Genomic DNA, 22157 nt, shown 5'->3' with positions numbered 1-22157 from the left:
CATGAACCACATCCCTGCTCTTGGAAGTGCATGACACGCTGCACGCCTGCAGCTGCTGGAGAGTCGCCCCAAGCCCCCGGGCTGGTGCACACATGTGCCTGCTCAGCCTCGGTGGGCCACGGCAGCGTGTCTGCCCACAACCCCCAGCTCACTGGCTCCTGCAGACTCGGCTGCTGCTCCTTTGTGACTCTCCTGCATGCTAGGCAGCTTCTGATGTTTTCTCTGTCCCATGAGGAGACCACTGTTCTCCATGATGAAGGAGCAAAGTCACTGCTCATACATGCTGCTGAACCCCTTGGTGTCAAACACCTGGTTCAGGGGAACCACATCAAAAATGTCATACAGGACAGGGGTGAGGCTTGTCCCATCTGCGAGCCATGTCTCCCAAAAAGCAAGACATGAAGAGCAGAAAGCCAAGAACTGCATGCCAAGAGGGCTGTCTTCTAGGCTTCTACAGCTCCTTGTAACAAGCCCCCACAGTCCACTGCAGAGGATAAAACCACTGCCAGCTGGGGTGGTGCTACCCCTAACTCCTATTGGTTAGGGGGCAACCATTTTGGTGCCATCAAATCTGTGGCAACCAGGGTCACAGAAGACTGCAAACGCTTCAGCAACGTGAAGCAGATCCTGTAATGTCCACTTCTGTCAACTGCGTCTGTTTCTGAGCTTGCTGCTTTGGGAGAGGTGCAAATTTCTGCTAAGAGGCAGAGCATGTAGTACTGCTTTCAAAAGCAGCATTCTCTCAACCTCATGGATGCTCAGTCTGGTTGCACTTGCACTAGCAAACACAAACAAGTGCCTGCAAGAGCCAGTCTTGCTCAAGAGATGAACATATCCAACATGTTTGCTACTGTTAGGCTACATTTGTGGGAGATAGCGTCATGTTCTGACGTAGCTTGCTGCTAATATGACAGTCTCCTGTCTCTGCTTATTTGTCTGCTGCAGTAGTGTCACAGCTGAGAAAGTAGGAGACACAGTAAGCCCTAGGTCAGCAAGCATCTGTACCCAAAACTGCATGACTCCCTCTTTGTCACCACCCCTTCCAATCCCTCAGTAAGCAAGACAAAAATTTTCCCTTGTCAGAGTTAGCTGAGGATGGTGTTCACCACCAGGCTGCTTTCCTGCTTAACCTACCTTAGGTTGTAATCAATGACGAGCATGATCATTTCTTTGGCCCCCCAAGTACAAACCCAATCTATTGCCACTTCTGACTCCCTGAGCAGCCCCTCAGAAGGAGGCATAAAAATAATTTCATCAAGAGCTATTTCATAGCTCCTGACCCTGTGACTACGCAATTATCCCACAGAAAAGAAAGTGGAAAGAGGGGACCCCCTGGAACATACAGGCTACACCAGAACTGGAAGACTCCTGCTTCAGCAGCCCCTGGGGCTCCTGGGGGTGGGTAAGATGCTCTGAGCTTCAGGCAAAGGCCTGCTGAATTTACTGTCCCAAGACAAATAGGTTGTGTGTTTGAACTTATATGCCAGAAACTTTTCTCTATGTGAGAAAGGAGGTGGTCATGAGTTAGATCAAACAGTGATTCTAGCTGAGAAATCCCATCCCAGAGAAAAACCATGTCAAATCTAGGTCTGTGCTTATTATCCTCCCTTATCCTTTTCTTTCCTTATTTTTGTACCACCTTTGCTAGGATTTCTGCACTACAGGCAGCAGGAGACAGGAACAGAAGCTAGGAAGACTCTATACCCCTCTGGTTAACAAGCAGACATCAAATGACAGTCTGATGATGTCTCCTTTCTCAAGAAAATGGGTTTATAACATTAAAATGCTATTTATCCCTGAAATCTGCTGTCACCTGATAATAAACAAAACAAAAATATCAGCCCTCCTGTCCCACAATCCAGTGACACAAAGAAATGCAAATATGACAATAAAGCATACCTGATGACAAGGGAAATACAGGCTATTAAGTTGCTCCCTGCAAGCCAAAAATGGCCCTGCAGTGTACCTCTTATGCCACTACTGGACTCTTCAGCAAGGTTAAGTGTGACACAGGGCAAACCACAGGCAGACAGCACACTCAGTGGAATCAGCAGCAGCACAGGCAACAGCAGAGTTAGAGGACAAGACTTTTTTACTCATCAGTCTGGACTGTCTTGTATCTCCTATCTCTTCCCCTACCATAAATCCTTTCCATTCCAGCTATCTGCCTAACACTTGAGCACTGGTCCAGCCTCCAGTGGAATACACCTCTACATTTCCTGGAGATTCTTCCCACCACTTTTTATAAACTTTATACAAACTTTTCCTGAAGTGAAACAGAATAAACCCTTAGAGATGTGCAGGGGCTGGCTTGTCCTGCCCCATTGGTACCTGCCACCATCTACCTCCTGCTCACTCCATCAATGACAGAAAGTTCCAAGTCACATTAGAGAATTATAAATGTTTCTTTCCAATGATCCTCTTCAAGCCACAGAAAGTAAATTTCATCTGATAATATCACACCACTACTTACATTTTATACTGGCATTCAAAACAAAGACACATTTTTAAAAATTATTTTTAAATGGCTATTTGAAAGGAAAATACAGTTACAATGAAGTGTGAGAACAAGGAAAAGAGATTCCTATAAACATCTCCCAAAATATTCTCATTAAGGAGAAGGGTGTGAAGAAAGAAATAAGCAACTTGGTTTTATTCTCATGAAAAAAAAACAAAAACTTTCAATTGAGACACTTACCCTAAATGAGAATTCAAGGTTTTCTCCTCCCCAGACTTCCATTCCTGTGTCATATGAACCAAGGTAATCAAAATACTTCTTGCTCACAGAAAACAATCCACCTGCCATGGTTGGAGACCTATAAAAGACAACAGTAACTCTGAATTGAATAAAAAGAAACAAAAAACAAAACCCCAAAAACCCAAACCAATGCAATGACTAAAAAATACAGTATATTTTTATTTTCCATTTTCTCAGTCTTTTCTGGGTACAAAGTAACAGTCAGCCATTGGTCTGTTATCATCAGGCCATTGAAATTTAAACTAGTAGTAAAAAATTGTATCAGAAACAAGCTCCAGAATGTATTAAAGTAACAATGAAATCAGAAAAGATAAACACTGTGTTAATTTTTGCAATCACAGTGTCTTTGTGACAATAAATAACTAGTGTCTTACCTTCACATAGCAGAACATAACTTTTTTGTGACAGAATTACATTAGTCAGCTCTGAAATTCGAAGTGGAGTATCCTTATATATTTCACTTATGTAATAAGTAAACAAATATGTGTGCTATAGAAACTAATAACAACATTCCTGATCCCATTAATACTGAGTGGAAAAACTCCCAGACATCAATTGAGGAGAATTAAATAAATAGAGCCCCAAGGAGATCTTTTTTTTTTTAATTTGCTAAGAAGATCTGCCCACCTGTAATTTTTACATTTTTTACTAAGTTTGGGAAAAAAAATAAATCAGGGGGCAAGGCCAGATCCTCATCAAAGACCACAAGGCCCAAGCAACAGCGCACTTAAGGGATGTACTTTCAGTAGGGTAGTGTGTGCATACATACATAAACTTGTATTTGTTCAATATTGTTCCGAATTGTTCACAGTCTCAGAAAATGATCCTCTTTAAAGTGCCAAGCATATAACGCTTGTTGGAACTAAATTCAGCTGACACTTTATGAATTTTGCTAAACTGCTGTTGAGGTAAATATTAACAAATACTAGGTGCAGTGATCAGTTACTCTTAATCTGTCAAAACTAATTTTACCAGCCATCTTTTTGAGGCAAAACAGTCTTACACTGTCATATGTTGTTTCAAAGAATGGAATGAGATGAGGTGAGACAGAAGGAAAAAAACCAAACTCCATAACCATTCAAGTTCTTCTGTCTCACTCCAGGTCTCATCTTTCCAAAGACAGCTGCCAGTGACACCGCTCTTGGCACTGCTGCTTTCTCCAGACACTTGCTGAGCTCACAGTCCTCAGGCTACTTTGAAGCTTTATCCTTCATTGTTTTCCCCTTGGCATGCCAAAGACAATTATTCTTGTTGTGAAGAGGAAAAGCATCATATTTAAACTAAAGACTTTAAAAACATTTACTCTATTTTGAAACTCATGAGAATGTGGACTAATATATGTTGAGAGAGACTAAATTGCTGTCTCACTTTTACCATTTTAAAAAAAGAAAAACAACTCTTTCAGCTGAGGATAAGTTCATTAATATTTGTGAAGTACTGGGTATTATTATCCTGATAAGCGATAATAATACCCAGTATAGAAAAGACTAAGAAAAATTAATCATCCTGTATCTGTTGCAGTCCATAAGGTAACACATTATAAATAAAAGCATAGATCAACAAAATCAGGATGTTAAAAATGCCAAACAGCTGCTTCATTTCTTACAATACACTGCTGAAATACAGCAACTTCCACGTTGAACGTAACAGACCTCAACTGTCAGGAGTTTGTCTACAGTGTCCATTTTCCAGATGCATTGTTTTGTACTCTTACCTTTCCTCTCCTAAAAATACAGCATGGGGTGACAAATAATACCGACTGCCTGCAAACTGTCTTGAAATAAAACAAAAATAAAACCCACAAAGAAGACATTCACATGAGCTCCTGAGAGTTAGCCCTTCATAGAAACTACGGTGGATAGAGCTGTAAGATTTCATAGTAAATAAATTTCATAGTAAATAAATATTTCATAGTAAGAACTAGCAAACTCATTTACCTTTGAAAACAGTGCAAGGAACCACCACTATCACTATACAGCACAGATAAAGTCTTTGAAACTACTTTTGCTTTCTTACTGATTGATGATTTTTTTTTTTTTCCTTTTTTCATTGTTGACCATGATACATTTTTTACAAAGTGGATTTCTTTGCTTTGCACAGAGGACATCCTTCAGTATTAGTTAATCAGTTACAACCTTTCTGTGTGCTGGTAAGCGTCTGTGGGAGTCTGCCTGTGGAAATCAAGAGACTACTTGCACAGTAAGGATTCCATATGGAAGATTACACAGAAATTTCAGCTTCTAGAGCAATATTTTTCCAGGAGCATGGTGAACAGGAACTATTTTGGAAAAAAGGGGAACTAAACAAAACATGTACTTTTTAGTAATATGCTCATTTCTCAAATATTTTTCAGCACCTGGCACTTCCAAGTTAAATCAAAACCACTTGTAACATTCACAGTTTCATAAGATGCATAAAAATTAACCTGATCACATCGGTCTTGGACTTTCTCCGTTTTTGTTCTCTTTCAGGGGTACTATGCCAAGTGAAGACCAGCCTCCAGTCAAATCCGCCAATCTGTGGCTCACCAGCATTTCCCAAGTACTCAAATGTATTCCAGTCAATAACATCAATAACAGGGCAGACAACTGCTGATTCTTCTTCTGCAATCCTAGTATGTTTTTAAAAGAAGAGAGTGACTTCCATTAGAAAATTCTCTCAAAAACTAGAACTGTGAAGAACAGAGAACGTTTAACAGATAAAAACATAAAGCTTTGCTCCTTTTCAATTCATGCTGCAATACAAGGAAATAATGGCTACAAGAATAACCACCGATTTCTTCCTAAGGATGCATCGGGAGGATGCTTCAGGATGGACTCCACTGTAGGCACCTGGCAAGCATCAATGCTCCTCGACAGGGGAAGCAAGGCATGTCATGTGGCTTGAGACAACACATTCAGCATCTGGCTAGGCTGCCATAGCCAGCATCACATTCTCAATTAAAATGTGTATTTTGTTTTGTACAGGTAGCTGCATTCAAGGTATTAAGAGAGCAGCATGATTGTATAGTTCTGCAAGCCAGCGTCTTGGCCTTTAAAGTCATGATTGTTCTTGCAACTGTGATCATCTGCAAAAAGTTATACCGAGCACTATAACTAACTCAAAAAGAAGCCATGAACTTAAACAAAAAAACCCACGAGGCATGGGAATTAGACCTCCAAGAATGAAACATACACGAAGGAGGTCCCCAGAGACTCTGACAACATATGAGATAAAAAAGGGGAAGCAAGGTAGTACTGCAGAATGACAAACCTATCAGCAAGGCTGAACTTAGTATGATAAAGATCTTAGCTATCTTTAGAATACATAAGTGCTGATGACATTGCTTGCACGTCTACTTCTGCAAAGAGATAAACACCTTCCTCCCTTTTCTCAACACCATGCAGGGTTTTCTGGATTCCATTCCAAAAGCATTTGCCCTTACAAAAGACAATGGGTTCCTCTGTCTTCACCTCAACTTCTGGAAAGGTCTCTCTCTCAGTACTAGGAGAGATCAGCTTCCAACATGCAAGCTCAAACTAAGGTCTTTCTCCTAAATCACTTTTTAGCAATCTTCTCTATACTAGTCTTAGACATCTCCTGTTAGTTCAGTGAAACAAAGTGACTTGATTGACTTTAAGATGCTGGTACTTGTTTTAGCTCTGCATCTTCTGATCTGTGTATTCCAGAGGAGAAGAAAAAACTGAATGCGTAGCACTGCCAAACAAGAAAGAATTGTGACGTATCTGTCATTCAAGGGGGGCTAGTTCCTCATGGGATTATTAAGCTTAAAACCTTCAGGCTGACCAAGGGGCTCTGACTCTAAAATTAGAGCAGCTTGGGGTGGTTAAATGCAGCAGACAACAGCAGCAGTTGCAAAGAAGTATTGTCTGAGCTGAGAAAGACTGCCTTAAGTACGAAATGGTCTCTTTTTGCTGGAGGGAAGATGTGACACAGCTGTTTCCTTCTTTATGATCTCCCATTGAAATACTGTTTGGTACAGTGCACAAAAGAACTTATAAAAATATTCCTATCTCTTGTCTCACTTGCATAACGCTTATGTACAAAGCAATGAAAATGTCATGTACACAGAGGAAATAATCCCAGTAAAACATAAAAATGCTTTGTTGCTGCTGTAAAAGGAGTAAAAACTAGGTAGCTGTCACAATTTCAGTTATGAAAAGAATCAGGTAAGTGAAAAGCCATCACATTTAAGTTAAGAATTAACTGGATGGCACAAATCACAGGCAGTTTACAAATACAACTATGTTTGCACTACAAAATGCTAACACTGTTGTATTGCTCCCCTACATCTGAGTCAAATATGCCATGAAAACATCCCCTCAGAGATGTACGTCTGCATTTGCAGCAAAAGCAAAAATTCCAAGACACATCTAGGCCTAACTTTTTACAGGTGGCGATTTAAATTATCCAAATCCTTCCTCAAGATTGCCATCTAGTGGTTTGCTAAAGTAGTGAAGAAATTACAGACTCATCTCCACAGTCATGTACTGTTTCTTCAGAGGACAGTCGTTAAAACCAGGCTTACTCTTTGTTTTTTATCCCTTTTCCTTTCTTCATACTATCTATACTGTTCATAGTTAACCCTCAGCTATCTGGAATACACTCGGTGTGACATTTATAAACAAATTAAATATAACAATTTTAAGAATAATTAAAATATTATTCTAGATGCAGTTTCAAATGAACACAGGGAGTTTGAGAAATCTCTCTCCAGTTTGCATAGAGCTGTTTATTTCCAGTCCTTCTCCAAAGTCTACAGTAAGCTTTATAGGATGCAAATCAAACCACTGACCTTAAAGATTTTTGTTTTTAATTATGTTTTAAAGAGAGCTGGTTTTCTATATACAGTATCAAGAAAGCCTGATCCAGGTACTGAATACTGATATCAGTATCTGCTAATGCCATCCAAGGGGGTAAACATGTAAGCTGTCAGCAAGAGGGGCAAAAGCAATACAGCCTCGTTCATGCGATGCAGGGGCAGCAGGGTGCAGCAAGGTGAGGTGTACCAGTGGCTAAACCAAAGCCAGAAAAGTGCATGTGTAGCTGCTGACTACATGTGGGCAAGGCTTCAAGAATATCTAAGTTGTAATAGAGAGCTAGTATTCTGTCTTTTAAGACTTTTTGTTGGGGTTTTCTTGAGTTTCTTTTTGTTTTGATTTTGGGTGGGGGTTTTTAATTAATGAAAGATTTCTGAATTGCCCGACAGATCTGCAGAATAGACAAAAAACTACATAGCTGTAAAGTACAGTGTCCCAGGACAGATGGTGTCCAAGTAAAAGTGTTGACATAACATTAACTCCTCCCTATCCTACCCTGTGATGCTTTATATCAGAACCACTTTGGAAAGATGGATTCGCTCAGGACTAGGAAGACGGAGTTTATGGACTTTTATCCCAATCTGCTTATATGCATGTTGCCCTGCAACAGGGGATATGTCTCAGAGCACACATCTTTTCAGACCTTCTTCTCATCCACCACCCAGGCTGATAGAAGCAGCCACCTTTCCCAAGGTAGTTTGAAAGCTAGGGGAGGATTCCTCCTCCTGAAAACAAAACTTTCAGTTCTCTGAAGTAAAAGAGCAGCCTGGTCCTTGGGAGAAAACACAAATCTACCTCCTCATCTTCCACACTTCTATTCACTACCCCACTGCCAGGAGACAAACACTCACAGTGCCCCAGGGACCAGACTGCAGTAACCTTCGGTAAATGTCTGCAAAGAGTAATTTTTTCACTGCAGAAGTGTCCCTTCTTCTGCGACAGGAAAGAAAACCAGATGAGAGCATAACATCACCTTGCCAGCAGCGGCTCCAGCCAGCCCTCATGGCATTCACAGTGGCAGTCCAGGAATGTCAGAATGTCTCCTTTCGCCACCGACGCCCCCAACAGCCGGGCTCGAACCAGTCCCTCTCGTTTATTTGCACGGATAAGACGCACCTTGCGTAAGCCAGCCACATAGTTTTCCAGAGACTCCTTTAAATGTTCTGTAACAAAGAAATGAAGAAAGAATATAGTTCTGGTTTATGTCATGCTACAGAAAGCTCTTTTTGTGATAGTGTATTACTTATAGCAGTGCCTTAAAGACACCTGCATTTGGAACTCTGATTCTGCTGTATTAAAAAAGAACAAGGAAAAGGCACAGAACTTGGATGGACACAAATCACAGTTACTTTCGAGAAACTGAATGCTTCATATTTGCCTCTGCAATTAGCTTCCAAACTGTTAAATGCCTCTCACATGTTACGTAAAACCTGTTCCACGTAAAAGTTTTATTCTTAACAGAATTCATCATGTGTAGTGGAAAACACTAGTGTTGTCTTTCTGTCACATAATTTAAGCGAAAACAGATAACCAGGTAGCTCTCACTATACTAAACACCAAGAAAATCCTGGAGCAATTGAAACTTGCTCGCTCAAATTAGGAAACCTGAAATGCTCTATACCAGACTGTAGGTTATCTATATATGCAAGCACTCATGTTACAACACAACAAACATGCTTCCCCATTCTATAACAAATTTGGTCCACAGGACAAATTTTTCACTGGCACACTACAAGAAAAAGTATTTTCCAATTAGATAGTTATGTTGTATAATGTTATGGTATGTTACCCAAACAGCATATCTTTTCCTCTTGTGGACTGGCTGACCAAAAAAGCCCATCAATCAACATTATTTAGACTTATTCTTCCTTACCTTTGTCACTGTAATCATCCACAAGGATAATTTCTTCCAAAAGTATATCTGGGGATGTCTCAAGAACACTATGAACAGTTCGCAGAAGTGTTGACCAAGCCTCATTATAAAAAGCTATCACAACAGAGGTTTTTGGCAGGCTGTAATAATCATACTTCTTCTCTCTGCACCTGTAAGGGAATGGATTACATTTAGTACAAGTGCAAAAGCATTTGTTAACTTCCAGAAAACTCCTCTCAAATGAAGATTCTGTATGCTATTTACTAACTGTAAGCAAGAACATATAAAGGATCTTAAAAGAACTCTATGCACATGGAAAAGTCATGCAAACACTTTCAGGAAGTTGGTATTCCAGCAGCCCCGTTTCTACAATGGCATTATGACTAAAATTCTGTAACCCCCCAAAGTGTCTAAACCCAAAATTAATAGGAGGTATTCTGAGCTGGTACCTGTGCAGTAGCTGTCTTTGTACAGTATCACCTTAAGTACAAGAACAAGCAATGCCCGAAACACAACTCAGATTACCAAAAGAAAAAAAAAAAACAAACCAACCCTAAGTGTCATAAAAACAGTAGCATAAATTATTGATAACTTGCGTTTTGGAAAATAAAACAAGTGTTAGACAGTAAAAATATAACTGTGAAGGAACAGCAACATATAAAGAGAAATAAATACCAGCAACAGAACTGAGACATAAGTATACTGAAGTAGAATTTGGTTAGACCACTGAACTGCCAAGATATAATAGTGAAATCTGCAAAAAACACAGACAGACATAGAAATGCATGTTCTGGCTCTATGGAGAGCCAGGAAGTTTGCAAACCTTCAGATTAAGCTCCAGAATGTATTTCCTATAAATATATACATTAACTTCCCTAAATGAACATAAGGATGCCAAGAAACTCACAGCTGAGCCAAATGTATAAATTTAGATTCCCCTGGTCTGAAAGAATTTTAAAATAATAATGGTATTTATTACCATTTCTCCCCTTGTCTTAGAGCATTCTGTCCGAGTAGTTTTGTTAACAACCAACAGAAATGGTTTAGAGATGTTTGAAATTTTTTATGCCTGGAGTCACACGGAGCCTTTTGTACGGGACAGAAGGACACACTTCAACTTCGGTAGACTGCTAGGTCACAATAGATACCGAAACAGGTCGGACATCCCTCCTACCAAAACAGAACAGCAGCAAGTCATCCAAAACCTATGCTACAAGGGAGCTGAAGAGGGAAACCATAACTGATCATCAGAAAATGTGACAGCAAAATCCTTTGGGTCAATTTAGGGGAACCAAAATTCCCCAAAACATCCAGAAAAAGACATTGAAAGAAAACTGCTTATCTATAGCACATTGAGAATATATTTACTATTTAATGCTGCTGTTTTGCAATAAAAGAAGACTTCTAGGTTTCTTTAAAGAGTAGGCAGTATCTATTAAGATCTGTGGTACAGAAAGGAAAAAAAAGGTCTGAATCTGAATATTTCTGAAATTAAAATTCTTATGAGGAAAAAAAAAAAAAGTCTGTAGAGTACATTTCTAATAAATACCTGAAAATGAAGAAGCAATGAGGGGAAATGACACTTGGGCAGAGGCAGCACATAGAATGCTGCTTCTCAAACATGACATGAGTGCTGTGCAACAACACTCATTGTATATGATGCATATGCATGCATACACACATACAGATATACACAGATAGGTACATACACATACACTTATACAGTGAAACACAAAAATGCCCTTTCCTCCAGGCTGTAACTTGTCCTGAAGTAAACAGGCATTCACACAGAGAACTGCCTCACAGCAGTGGCTGGTAAGTGATTTATTTTGCCAAATGTTTATGCATTAACACATGAAAAAGGAGTGACATTTTAATTAACTATTTTCTTAAAAAAAACCCACAGAAGAACTTACTGTATGAATCCAATTTTAGAAATACATATTTACATTAGCTTGTTGAAAAACATTTATGCTCAGTACTGCTAGGAAAAAATTCTTCTCTTATATATCAGTCACTTGTACCAGGTAATTTCAGTTTATTTCTTCATTGAAATGGGATCTTTACCTACCCATTTTAGAAAAATGAAAAAAAGAATAAATATAAAACCTCCAGGAAAGTTTTCTCTGGAAAATACGTCAGAACGATTCACAGAATAATAGTGTTATGTTACATTATTTTAAAAATTAAATCCAAAAGGTCTAAAGAAGCTTATAAGCCTAATTATAGATTAAAGACTTCAGTGGATTTGACTGAAAATTACATGCTGGAGACTGAAAACATAATTTGGCACAGAGCAAGGCAATCCCCAGACTGTTTGTGATTCACTGTGCATTGCTGCCTTCTGCGTTGAGCGTACCCTACTCTGTGGAAAAAGGTCAGCCTCCTACGGGACGTACCACAGTATACGTTTCTTAGGTTTCCGAAGTCAAGAAAAAGGCCCAAACTAAAAAGGGTGTTTTATTTACTAGATCTGTGGTGGAAGGCAGCATGCAAGTGCATACAAGTGACTCACCAGGGCGGCAGGGTGGCTGCCCCTTATCTTTCTGTGCTGAAAGAAATTTCAGAGAGTTTTGCTAAATCTTAAAAAATAATCCCATTGGGGAGTTAACAAACCCAAAACATTTAAACGCTGGAAAAATAATAGCTTAAGAACATCTTTTTCAAAAGAATGAATCCCTGAAATGGAATGCTCAGAAGCGTTGTTGAATAACAATTAAGTGACATGCATATGAACACTTAACATTACCACTTCACAAGTTATACAAGCTTCAACAAACCACTACAATTACAAAACCTGACTTAAAGGCTAGTGGTCATAACTCAGCTTTTCCATTTCCCAACTTCTATTTGCAACAGAATCACTTTAGCAGTGCATCTTCTGGATTCACCTTTGAAAACTTCAGGATGTATTTTTATTCTCCATGTGTCAGCCAAGTATCCAAGCTCCTACTTTCCAAGTGAATCATTTCACTCCTACTTTGGGTTATTCAGAAAAACAAATGCGTATCAGTTACAATATGTCATTAAAATGACAGGGAGGGTACAAACTAGTGACAGCAGTCCCAAAATACGTTTTTGCAGATACTGGAAATGTATATTTATATTGCCTATACTGCAAGCTGCTTTTGGCTTCTGACTAAAGCGCTCTTTAGTGCCACCCTCAAATGTGTAACACTGTCCTTTCCCAATATAGGGGATCACGTTAAGACAAGATTAACTGCACCTCACATTAGCCATCTAAAAGATAGGTGCTATCTTTGAGCTAACTGTCTGGACTCTGCATGTCCGTAAAGACAGATCCAGAAGGCAATTCACCGCACTCTCCTTAAGCCATTTATCTAGCACAAACAAACAACGGGCCCCCATCTTCCCCTTGTCTATAGAGCAGACACTTAACTTTTCTATGGCTGAAGTTAAAAACCAGAAAACTACCTACAGTCCCTACTATTGACTGCCTGATACATCACCTTGAACCCAGTCATCATAACTACCAAATGGTTTGTAAAAACGTAACACAGACACAAGAAAATATGTTGCCTGTATATGTGACATTTCCAAGCATGGACAATAAATGCAGAAGCACGTCATTTGAAGTCAAACCATTCTATGGTTCTGCGATATGAGTTGGAAGGGACCTTAAAGACCATCTAGTTCCAACCCCCCTGCCATGGGCAGGGACACCTTCCACTAGACCAGGTTGCTCAAAGCCCCGTCCAACCTGGCCTTGAACACTGCCAGGGAGAGGGCAACCACAACATCTCTGGGCAACCTGTGCCAGTATCTCACCACCCTCACAGGAAAGAGCTTCTTCCTTCTATCTAATCTAAATCTATCCTCTTTCAGTTTAAAACCATTACCCCCCTCCTATCACTATACTCCCTGGTAAAGAGTCCCTCCCCATCTTTTCCCTTTCTAGACGGGAGAGAGAATAATGCTGGTAGGTACCTGAACACAGATTTAAAATTATGTTCACTACACACCATCTTTTCTGGATCTTTCACTACAGCATCTACTCAAACATTTAACTCCACAAAATGGAAACTAAAGCAAAGCATGTAAAAGTGTATCATCATATATTCACATTCCTGTGGGTTTTTCATTTCACCTTTTTACATGGCATTTGCAAGTCACAGTCTAACCAAGACTATACAGCTGACCAGTTTAATAATTTAAAATAGAAATCTACTAAACTACAAAGTCTTCTCTTAACAAGTTTTACAATAGGTTATTTATTTGAAACTAAAGAGACATCAGTCAGGAAATGCCTAAACAAAATTAAATGGTCTATTTGGAGAACGTTTGTGTCAATTAATGTAATCACTCCATTTATTTCATTGTAAGGAGCTGTTACTCTTAAGAGATGCGTATCTGTACACAGGGAGAGAGAGCATGAATATGTGCACACTGGGCATGCTGCCATGAGTTAATTAGCAATGGTTGCTGACAAAATTTTAAGTAAGACTTTTACCACAACTGCAACAATGATACGGCAAGGGAAAATACATTTTACATCTCCAAATTCAATGTTCTGTATGCACAGTTATCCGTATTTTCAGAAAAAAATATGAGATGTTCTATGAGTTTTCAAAGATTTGTTAAGAATACAATGTCTGTAAATTATTTAATGCTTTCTAAAGGCATACTACATAAGTTTTGCTTTTGAAGTTCCAATGTTGAATGCCCAAGAATACAGGCAAGTTCAAGATTGCATAGCTTCTCTCAAGAAGTTCAAAACAGCACATGTCACTGCTGTATCTGATTTAACATGATTTATGTGACTATGGTACATGACATTGCCATATATGCACCACCATACTGTCACCTAGCAAACACTGTTAGGGTCCTACTTCAGGCTGGGTTTCACACAGTGGGCTAGGAACCAGGCTTGCTGGGTTGGTTATGGTGGGCTGTGGACACACCAACTCACAAAACAACCTCCTTTTCTCTTCCTAATTTGAACTGAGTTAAGACATCGAATTAAACAGCAGACACCCTTTTAGTATGGAATGTGCTCAAATGTGGCGTTTTGTAGGCTATAAGTAAATACGGCCGATCTGGACGAATGGCAGCAGCCATGGGTGTCTCAATCTAGTTTTACCTTCTCCACTCCCACCCCACAAATGGCAGAGGCATCAATGTGGACTCAGGAGTCTGCCAGGTACCTTCACGCAAGAGAAAATACCTCCTTCTCCCACCCTCCCAAAGCCACAGCACAGGATGTCCTGGCGTTCTCTTCTCCCCCCTTTTCTACTTCTCCCTTCCCTCTGGCTCTCAGCAGAAGCTTAGGGTTCAGCAGGTCCACCCATGAGCACACCAAGCTCAGCAGCACGACATGGGTCACAGGGCTGGTTTCAGAGCCACCCTGCAGAGTTACCAAGGCCACGTTACCTACTCCAGGCTGAACGTGTGTTTGAACAGCTGCTTCTCACCCCTCCTTGGGGGAGGGCAACCTATGGATGAAATTCAGCATGTGAGCCAAAAGCAACACAGTCCTATTACATGAAAACCCTGGATACAGAGTTGTGATGTCTGCAGCGGAATTAAAAGATATGATAAATCAGGTTATTCTTATCTCCCCCAAATGCAACCCAACTTTCAATGCTAATTTATTTTCTCATATAAAACTACCCTGAATCATCAGATCTGTTAAAAAAAAAAAAAAAAAAAAAACATGGAAAGGCTGCACCTGGTTTTGCACACTGACATACCCCATGTGTGTTCGGATATTACAGAAAACGGTGTTGACGTTTACAGAAGGTGTGTCTTGGTCTGATTAGCAAAGCAGATAGCAGCAAGGAGCTGATAACTGCCAGAATGGCTGAATTATCTGGGGCAAGGCTGGAACGAGTAAGCAGCATGAACTAAAGCAATGCTGGCCCACACTTCCTCACCACCCAGTCCCAGCCCAGCAGCCTGGGTAAATGCTCCCTAAATTGCATCTGCTGAAAATTAGGAGAGCGCCCCCCAGTACAGTCTACAACACTGTGATATAATCAAGTCTCTGAAACAGAGGTTGGCTAGATTTTGAAATGGTTTTCCAGATTATTTGATGTTTCAAAAAACGACTCTGCCAGTAACAATAAGGTCACGACAAGACAGACTGCCAAACATCATTTTAAAATTTCAGATAATAAAGAACTGTGCTGGCTAGTATAAAAACATTGTGAGAAGCAAGGAAGAAAGCTGGGAAGTCTGCAACAGAAATGAATGCTTGCAAAGAAATTTGGGGAAAAGAAAGAAAAGCAAATCTGTTTAAGACAAATTAAAAATACATTAAGAAAAAAATGTCTAGAAAGCCCACCTATGAGGGTAAACTATACCTATATCCTAAAATTCAAAAGTTCAGGAAATCCATAGATTCTCCTAGTTCCAAACTGTTGGAAAAGGCAATAGAAGCTCCTACCTAGCCCAGATTCCAGATGTGCAGATGAGAAAGCATTTTTGCATGTGTCTATGAAGAAAAAACAATTCATTTTTATGTTATTTTGCTGATTTGAAACAGTAGTTTAATTTTCCTCAAATGGCTACCTGTGTTTGGAATTTTCTTCCAATGTAGTGAGGTACACTTAACATCCATACAAAGCCATATGATCTCCTACACCTACATTCAGAAATTTACTTTGATGCGAGTAATCTGAGTCAGGACAAGAAAAATATTTTGCAAAGTAATACAATAAGTGAAAGAATTTATTGTAACCATCACTAATAGTAGGGTGTGGATGCACCTGATCCTTACAATTGTAAAAGCAGTTTGTGGTTACTATCACTGATCTGAGAACTTTCTCAGGTTAAAAATCAAATCAACTGAAACCAAGCACTCATCTAGACATCAGAGTAAGCTGAGGATCTCTACCAGAAGCTGCAAAGAAAAACGGTCCAAAAATAATCATGTGGGCTCTTCTGGGAAATGTTTGCAGGTGACTATTAAATGAAAGCATAATGACAAAGAAAACTGACAGATGTTTACAGAAGATAGGAAGCAAAAATAGTAAAATATCCTAAAGCAGTTGTGGAAGCATTGCTGTATTTTGTACTGCCATAAACTGCAAGCCTGCTTATTTAAAACAAATCAAACAAGTAAATGTGATACAGATTTATTACTCCCCCACTTAACTGTATGAAGTAGGAATGAGATGTCCCAGAGACACACTGCTTTGCCGGTCTAAAGCCTGTTTATAAATGCAAGGAATCCCATAAACTAACAATACAGTAAGGACTAAAAGTTATTATGATTAATGTAGTTATTAGTAACCAATTATCCATTCCAGAAAAGCTCAAAAAGCAAACAACAAACCCAACCTGAAACCAGTAACCATAGTGTCACAAAACTACTAAACCAAATACCCCTAAAAGCATTTTAAGCAAAGCATCTGCTCGTAGGAAGAAGAGTGTTGTGTTTTGTGGACTCTGACTGAACATAAAGCACGGGAATACAGACGCCAAAGCAAGGCCTGGGCATGGAGCGTCCCGTCAGCTGCGTACTCAGAGGGAAGGGACGCGCCCACAAGGCCAAGCCACTGTAAATAAGCTCTTCAAGGAGTTCCGTTTCCCTATAGGCGCTGGGAAAAAAAAAAAAAAAAAAAGTCACTGCAGTTACTTCACCTTGAGTTAACAGATGAAGGAGAAGTTCCAGGGCATAGTCAGGTGGTTGTGGTGGTCTGAGGAGGAAACACCCGGCTGCTGTGACATTTCCTGGAAGGGCATCAGGCTAAAACTCCTGGCAGGAGCAGAACGCCCATCAAAATCAGATGCTGTGACTTTTTGGGAGGAGAAGAGGGACCAAAACCTAGTCTTGAGGCTTATTCTGGGAATTTGCTGGTGAGATACTATCAGATGAGCAGTCTACATAATTTGGTATTTAAAACCTAGTAAACAAAACAAACCACGGTAACAAGTGAGACTGTAAGACAATCACCTTCAAATCTGGGAACAGACAGAAAAAGCAGTTTTGAAAGTTGGAAAAATCTTAGCACAAGATTGCTATGCTAAACTCAAAGACAGTATCCCTCCAAAAAATATTATAGGCATAAATGATGGTCACAGAGGAGTTTCAGTGTGTGTGTATATCTATACACAGATATTAATATACATATATAAACATATATAAAAAAGCACTCTCTACAAAACACAGAAAATTATCTAGAATTAAAGAACAAACCTCTAAGACTATTTTTATAGCTGCTAATTATTATGCAGACCACATTCAATATTTGGGGGGCTTTTGTGGCTACTCAAAATCATTTGCCAGGTAAGGAAAGACAAATCCATTTGCTTGCAAGCACAAGTGAAATGAGGCCCAAGGGCTGATTCAGGCTTCTACCATGAAAGAGACAACAGAAAATGCTGAGTCGGCACAAAAGTGCCCATCCCTGCTCTGCTCCTTTTGTAACAAGAGCCAGCCAAAAGAAAGCTGGTGTGATTTTACAGAAACCATCCCCGAAATAAATGTGCAGTGCACACCTACTGTGAGAAATATAGAAAGAAAATAAAAGAAGGCAGAATGTCTAAAATCAGGAAAAAATTTTGAGAACAGTCAATCTAAAAGAATCCATGCAGAAAAACTGGAAATGCATTTCTTACACACCGTAATAGTCTGTAAAAGGCTGTCTAAAAGACCCTATCCACTGTCTGCCTAATCCTACAGTCCTGTAAAACAAGTACATGATGAGAAGCCCCACAGGACAGGATGTGGCCCTACTGCTGCACAGCATGAAGGCAGAGCAGCAGCAGCCAAAATGCACAGCCCAGGGCATCAGCCCCAGCACAGCTCTCACTAGGTCAATGTCTGACAGGGGATGCTTGCTTCTTTTAAACCTGCTATAGTGGTTGCTTCCCATATGTGTATAAACTCAAGAAATTAAGGATAAACATTGGGAAGACAACCTGGGCCATCTAGACAACTTCATGATTGGAAGGAAAAAAAAAAAAGTTCTCTGTGGCAGTGATGTAGCCTTGAAAGTGGCAGCCAGAGAGGGTGTTGAATCTCCACCCTTGGACACTTTCCAAATTTGACTGGACAAGGATGGCCTTTAGGAACAAGCTCTAACACTGAAGTTGCCCTGCTTCAAGCAAGAGGTTGGACTAAACGCCCCAGAGGTTCCTTCCAACCTTCTCTGACCCTATGGCATGTTTCACTTCAAGCTTTGTACAAACTGTATCACCATTTAGTAGTTTCAAATTTTTATGCATAATATTTTATAAAAAGAACATTCTTAATAGTTTATGTATATATGTTTAATTTGTTTATATGTTTAAACATATATTATGTACACATATAGGTACATTTATATGCATACACACACACACACACAATTCTAGCCATCAATAAAACTAAAGAGTTTGTGTGTGATGAAACACATTATTATCAGCTGCTGACCTCAAGCACAGACAGTTAAAGGAAGTAGAAACTGTCTAAAGGAAATTATACAAATTGTGAAGTTCTCCAGATCTGTGTTTCAGTAGAAACAGTATCAGTTCTGAGAAAAATACCTCACAGTGGTCTCTGAGAACAAGAAGGAATAAAGGTAAAGTCTTCTGAATGTTTACATTAGCAGGAATATATTAGTAGGAGAAACACCTGAAGTTGAAGAAACTTAAAGTAAATAACATCTGTACAGGATTCATAGTCAAATATCATCAACCAATACATTATATGGGGAGCATTCTCAATCAAACTATTATTCTTCTTCTCTTCCTGCACAGTATTTACCAGACACAGGTATTAGCAAATAACTACTGTCATATTTCTGGTCTGATAGCAGGTACAGGATTTACAAAACATAGCACTGAGAAAAATTTTCTGTCTTTTCTGATAAAGCAACATCTTGTATACATAATTTTGCAGACCAGGTTTAAAGGCTTACTGGTCTGGATGTTCTCAATCTTACTAGCAAAATTCTAGTTTTCACTAGCTTCATGTTTGAGATTTTTCACAATTCATACCCAGAGCGAGTTCACTGTTGAATGTGGGAGGACATTAAGGTTAAAAGGAGAAATGGGGCATCCAGGTGGTGGGGATGTTGTCTACATTTATTTCCCTTTCTTTCCTCCTCTAGTTTTCCTGGGATCTAAAATTTCCAGACTCACCTCCACACACATAAGAATATGCTGAAACAGACCAAAAGCTCATAGCCCAGAATAAAGTCTCCAAACATAGTATCTGTTAGTATCTCATGAATACCTGATGTCAGTTTTCCAGTAGATGGAATTTCTTATACTTTACAGTAAATAGATTTTTGCTATTCACTTCATGTGTTGGCCTAGTATTGCAGTGGCTCAGCATAAGACACCCTCTCAGTAGACTGTCCATCTTTCAGGCTGAAGAGCTGTAAATTGATTCATCACTTCTGTATGGAATCCATGCTGTAAGTTGAACTGCATTAGGTCCAAGAGATTTCTGTGGAACTACCAGCGACCCTCTGCTACTTTTAGAAAAAAAAAAAAAAAAAGAAGAAAAAAAGTGCTTCCCAGTTTTTATTCAGTTATTGCTAAATGCAAGAAATTTCCATGTTATTTCACAGCTGTTTATGGAACTCCGCAAAAGCCTCTGGAAATAACACCACACCCGCTTACCCATATAATTATAACCTTCAAAGAACTCCAATAGGTTTGTGAGACACGTCATACTTGACAAAGGCCAAGCTGACTCTTTCTCAATAGATCATTCCTACCTATTTGCTACTAATTCTTTTCCTTAACACAGTTTGTAAATAATATGCCTGGAAGAGATCCAAAGCTTGCCAGCACACAGTTCCCTGGTTCTCCTCTGAGACTTCACTAATAAAAATGTCACCTTCTGGTCTTCAGGAACCAAAATTATTTCATTGATCACATATAAAAATTTAGCCTTTGCATCACCTTTGTGGACAGCTGAAGTTTAGTTAAAGTGTACCATTACTACTTATTTCCTACCATTGTAGCCTCACCCAAATACTGCTTAAAGATCATGAATGGTCAAACATTACCAACCTTAAAATAAACTAAACCATATTTTTCCTAGACTTGACATTTCAACCTATATAGGCCCTCCATTGTTGTTGGATTTTTTAATTTGTTGTGTGAGCTGGATAGATGTTCTGTGATCTTTCTGCCATAATTTAGATTTAACTGTGGGAAAAGACTTGAAGGATCTGTCAGCAGATTTTACAACGGTACAACAGAGCCCCATCCTCAGAAAGCAATTATCTCCGAGATTATGTCACTGATGCCTTGCAATCCTTTTGGTCTGGATACATTTTGTCATTTCAACATCCAAATATTCAAATGAAAAAGGATGCACCACTGTAGCAAAATCCATCTGCCCACTTATTTTCATTTCAATAATCTCTCTCCCATCTATAACGTTCCCTGCTCAGCAACTGTGATCTTCCATTTCCTCCAACATCCTGTCTGAAAGAAATGGCAGGAGTCCAGAATAATTAATTGAAATGATTTAAGTTCTGTAGAAATGCAACTAAAAAGGTCCTTTTTAACATATAGTCTATAGCCTGTTTCTAAGAGGAGAATAAAAGGTAACCAAGAAAAACAAGCCTACTGTCACGCTTAAATTTACAGTAAAAAGCTTGCATTGCAATTTTTTAGGAGCTATCATATGATTCATGTTTTAGATACAGAATTTATAAGTAGAGTTGGGTGAACCACAGGACAGGACACACTGACATGAACACATGTCAGAGACAGAGCCCTGCTTTTTTCCACAGCTCTTTGCTACCATACCACACAAACCTGTTGCGACAAAATAAACTGGCTGAAGCCAAGCTCAGGTGAAAGAGAGGAGAGGACTCAGTAGCACCCATGGCTCTGTCCCAACCCCTCTGGCCTAAGGTACATACCCACAACTACTCAACTCATTCCTCTCACCAGCCGGCTGCTTACTCACAGGACAGCCCATGCGGAGGTGAACTCCTCCGCTAAACTGAGTATTTGTGTTAGGCCAGAACTGACCATACAGCTCGATCCACTGCACAGCACTGACTTCACATCTGCACTGAACTGTTGCCTGTAAAGCGCAATCATCTCATCAAACCGGATCTAACCCTCAGTTTACACCTGCTTATGTCATCATCCGGCATTAGTGTCATAAATGTAAGTGTGATTTGTAAATATAAATGGTCCCCACAACCAAGTATCCAGGAACAAGCAAAGTCCCGGTTTAGAAGAACATCATGCACCTCCGTGAGCGTTTCTACAACGCTCCTGGTAAATCTGATCATGAAACAATCTGCTTTATGCTGTGCGGCATAAGACATTTGAATACTACGCAAGGCTGAAGTCTGAGAAGCATTAACGTTTGTAAACCCGGCAGGAACTGTAAAAAGTACACTGCTGCTCGCGGTGACCCACCCAGCGGACTGGGGCAGGAGAAGCAGGCAGCGTGCCCCTGCCCAAGGGCTCCAACCCCGCTGCTGGGGCTACCAGTGCAAAACCCTCGCTCCTGAGCTGCACAGGCACCGCCGACACGCAACTGCCACTACCCTGCAGAAGGGCGGGAGTCAGGCCAAAATCCGCGACGGGTTTAACTTCGTGGGCAAACGCTGTGACTTGGAAGCGACTGCAAGAAGGGGTGAAGAAAGGAGAACGTTTTAAAAGCCCCCGCGTTTCGGAGCGAGCTGCAGCCGAGACACGGTGACCCCGCGCTGACCGCTGCCACCAAACGCTCCTCTGCCGGGCAGCGCTGCTCCGGCGGCAAGCACCGGGGGCAGGC

At 40.0% G+C, this 22157-nt stretch overlaps 1 protein-coding gene across 1 annotated transcript in view; it reads right to left on the bottom strand.

Annotated features, from left to right (window-relative positions):
* GALNT12 (polypeptide N-acetylgalactosaminyltransferase 12) overlaps nucleotides 1-22157 on the bottom strand; it is a 47851-nt gene that overhangs the window by 25213 nt on the left and 481 nt on the right. Inside the window, exons 2-6 of the mRNA XM_026841406.1 lie at nucleotides 21286-21452; nucleotides 9452-9621; nucleotides 8552-8741; nucleotides 5184-5369; nucleotides 2699-2816 (exon numbers count right to left, since the gene is read on the bottom strand). Coding sequence (XP_026697207.1) covers nucleotides 2699-2816; nucleotides 5184-5369; nucleotides 8552-8741; nucleotides 9452-9621; nucleotides 21286-21452 — 831 coding nt within the window. The remainder of the gene's footprint in view (nucleotides 1-2698; nucleotides 2817-5183; nucleotides 5370-8551; nucleotides 8742-9451; nucleotides 9622-21285; nucleotides 21453-22157) is intronic.

This window comes from Athene cunicularia, assembly GCF_003259725.1.
Source record: "Athene cunicularia isolate RWA chromosome 2 unlocalized genomic scaffold, athCun1 chr2_part1, whole genome shotgun sequence".
Classification (NCBI taxonomy): Eukaryota; Metazoa; Chordata; class Aves; order Strigiformes; family Strigidae; genus Athene; species Athene cunicularia.
This window is presented reverse-complemented; position numbering and strand designations above follow the sequence as displayed.